Genomic DNA, 3,732 nt, shown 5'->3' with positions numbered 1-3,732 from the left:
TCTCGTTGAATTGCCAGAAAGTTCTAAAAGAATCGGGTGTAGATGGGTCTTTAAGACCAAACGTGATTCAAATGGCAATATTGAACGATACAAAGCCAGACTTATTGCCAATGGTTATACTCAAAACGGAGGCATTGATTATAAAGAGACCTTTTCACATGTCTAAAAGAAAGACTCGTTAAGAATTATTATGGCTTTGGTGGCTCATTATGATTTAGAGTTACACCAAATGGATGTGAAAACTGCCTTTCTTAATGGAGACCTCGAGGAGGAAGTTTATATGGACCAACTAGATGGTTTCAAAACTAAAGGAAAAAGTCAAATGGTGTGTAAACTGAAGAAGTTAATATATGGACTTAAACAAGACTCATATCAATGATATATAAAGTTTAATTATACCATAACATCTTTTGGATTTGTGGAAAATACAGTTGATCGGTGTATATACCAAAAGATCAGTGGGAGCAAGTTTATAGTTTTAGTCCTATATGTTGATGATATTCTACTTGCTTCTAATAATTTAGGCATATTGCGTGAGACTAGAGATTTTCTCTCTAAGAATTTTGAAATGAAAGATATGGGTGAGGCATCCTATGTGATAGGAATAGAAATATTCCGTGATAGATCACAAGGATTATTGGGATTATCTCAGAAAGGCTATATCGAAAGAATTCTAGAGTGATTTAATATGAACAATTGTTCAGCAAGAATTGTTCCAATTCAAAAATGAGACAAATTTAGTCTCATGCAATGCCCTAAGAATGATGTAGAACGAAAGGAAATGGAATCAATTCCTTACTCTTTAATTGTTGGTAGTCTGATGTATGCTAAGACTTGCACAAGACTGTATATTAGTTTTGCAGTCAGAATGCTAGGAAGATATCAGAGTAACCCAGGAATTGATCACTGGAAAACTGCAAAGAAAGTTTTGAGGTACCTGAAAGGAACGAAGGATTACATGCTCATGTATAGGAGATCCAACTATTTGGAAGTTGTTGGATACTCAGATTCAGATTTCGCTGGATGTATTGACAATAGAAAATCCACGTTTGGTTATTTGTTCCAACTAGCTGAAGAAGCAATATCTTGGAAGAGTGCCAAATAGTCTGTCATTGCTACATCCACAATGGAAGTAGAATTTGTGGCATGTTTTGAAGCCACAATTCATGCATTATGGCTGCGAAACTTTATTTCAGGACTTGGGGTTGTCGACACCATTACCAACCCGCTGAAAATTTATTGTGATAATTCTGCAGCAGTGTTATTCTCCAAAAATGATAGGTACTCCAAAGATACCAAGCATATGGAATTAAAGTACTTTACCATCAAGGAGGAAGTTTATAAACAAAGAGTGTCACTTGAGCAAATTAGAATTAATCTCATGATTACAGACCCGTTAACAAAAGATTTACAACCAAAGACATTTAAAAAACATGTACATAGAATGGGTCTTGGCTGTATTTATGATTTTTGACACTCTCAGCTCATTTGCGTGTTTCTGATATACATTAATGATTTCCTATTTCTCATATTGGTGTACACATTATTGTTTTGAGATGTTGCAGGATAAGTCTCAATGAGACATTATTGTAGACCATAATATTTTATAGCTTATGAACCTGATGCGATAAATTACTAATGTTGTAGTATATGGAAGGTAGTATGTAGACAAATTATATATAACCGCCATAACTCACATTTACTAGTTTATCGTATTGTGGTATTTATGATAGACATTATAAAAGAGATTTGTTTATGCGCAACTAATGTTCCTATATTAAATATTAGTATTATGTGATTATTGGGCCAAGTGGGAGAATGTAAGATTTTCTTATATTTCAGTGGCTCAATAAGTTTAAGGCCCATAATTAATATTTAATTAATGAGAAAATATCATTCGTCCGATCAGTTACTTGATGGACGTACCGGATTAAATGAGTACGTTTATAAATTGGTCTTTTCCCCACCCATTAGGGTTACCATATTTTATTTTATATCTTCCATCACTATAAAGTTAGGACAAGGGTGGGAAACCAATTTACCAATTGACGCTTCCGCCTCACGATAATAGCTTCCGCTTCAGGTATGTTTTCTGTAATGATTATTTGTAAGATTATCATGTTCAAGATTCTGGTATGAATTGAAGTTTATGTTTTACATACTGAATATTTCTTCTAGCGAGAGGCCACCATTGACTACTTCATGGGCGTCAGCAATATGATCCTTATCCACAATGAAAGAATGAGACATTGGGTTTGCCACATGGGCAAGAAGAATGGAGGGAAACACTAACCAATCTGACTGGAGAATGGATCAACTAGAAGCTCTCCTTGTTAGGTGATAGGGTAATCTTGAGAACTCTTCATAAATACTTTATTGAGTTGATCGGACTGGAAGGTATTTAACCATACTCACCCCTGCGGGTCCTCAGACAGTTCGGGATGATCCAAGATGTGCCTTTGTGGACAAGGACATCGCTATACGATGATGAGTACAATGGGTAGATTCCAATTCCCAATATAAGAAGGCTAAAAGAAGAGTGAAATGACCAGGTCAAAATGCCTATGGGTAAAACCTCGTGGTGTACTCCTGAGTATTATGTTTGGATTAATGAGAAGGAAGAGCTGGCCCGGCCAAGCAGAGAGGTTATAGCCTGGTTAGAGGACGCGGTGTCTGCATTACAGATTTACCATGAGATCGTACCACATTACCTGGTGACCACTTCAATGCACCGTCAGGTGGTTCCACAATCCATTGACCACATGTTGCCACCTACTGATGACGATGATCGGGTAGTGGAATGCATATAGATAGAGTCAAGCAAAGAGCCAGAAGAAGCTCCGGAGGAGGAGATAGAAGAAGAGAAGGATGTGGGAAACAACTCTGGGGATGGTTATTAAAGTTGGTTGATTTCACCTCTTTCCCACTTTGTACCTTTATCCTAGTTCTCTCTTAAATTTCCAAAAGGGCAAGTTGTCCAAGTCCATACAGTTATATGAAACTTTGATGTAATCTTTGTTCCCACTTGTATCAGTCCAAATTATCAATGAAAATAAAATTGCTTCGGATCTAAATGTGTCAAGTCTAAATGTTTGTCAAATCTCTATGAATTAGGCCTACCTCAGACTATGTGAGGTCCCTGCCAATTCTAGGAAACACGCTAGCTGTAATGCACGAAGTACTTACTCTATGTGATTTCCTTCTTGTATAAATGAAAAAACTGACTCTTATTCCTTTTTTTTCTTTTTTCTTATTTTTTTGTAGCTTTATTATTATCCCCAAAAGAAAATAAAGTTGGTTTGTGTCGACCAAAACTGATGGAACCACCATACAATACAAGGTCAAAGGGAAAGATGTCAGCCGCAGAAGACCCAACTGAACATGATTTGGTCATAGCCGACATCCTGGGACGATAGGGGGGAAACGACAACACCAAGAATGATGAACGCATGGCCATGATGGCTCAGGATATAGAGTCTCTAAGAGAGGAGGTACAACATATCAGGGAACTAGCGCACCTAGATGTGACAACACTTCTTCAACTACCTCGATTCCCTTCTTTGGATTCACTCCCTGACCGCTTTCCTTCCAGCTCGCGCCAAAACAGCAACACCCCATCCTCAGCTCCTACCACTCAAGTCGTACATCTAGTAACCCTCGCTAACCCACCAAATCTCCTAATTCATACTCATATGTACCACAATATACTCAGACATCATAAAACCCACCTAT

General features: G+C 37.5%; 1 protein-coding gene across 1 annotated transcript; it reads left to right on the top strand.

The window, feature by feature from the left end:
* The first annotated feature begins 781 nt into the window (after positions 1-781).
* On the top strand, positions 782-1,105 carry LOC142171730 (secreted RxLR effector protein 161-like). Its single transcript, XM_075235424.1, has one exon. The coding sequence runs from the start codon at positions 782-784 to the stop codon at positions 1,103-1,105; it is 324 nt and encodes a 107-aa protein (XP_075091525.1).
* Positions 1,106-3,732: the final 2,627 nt, after the last annotated feature.

Source organism: Nicotiana tabacum, chromosome 17, assembly GCF_000715075.1.
Source record: "Nicotiana tabacum cultivar K326 chromosome 17, ASM71507v2, whole genome shotgun sequence".
In the NCBI taxonomy this organism is placed as follows: domain Eukaryota; kingdom Viridiplantae; phylum Streptophyta; class Magnoliopsida; order Solanales; family Solanaceae; genus Nicotiana; species Nicotiana tabacum.
This window is presented reverse-complemented; position numbering and strand designations above follow the sequence as displayed.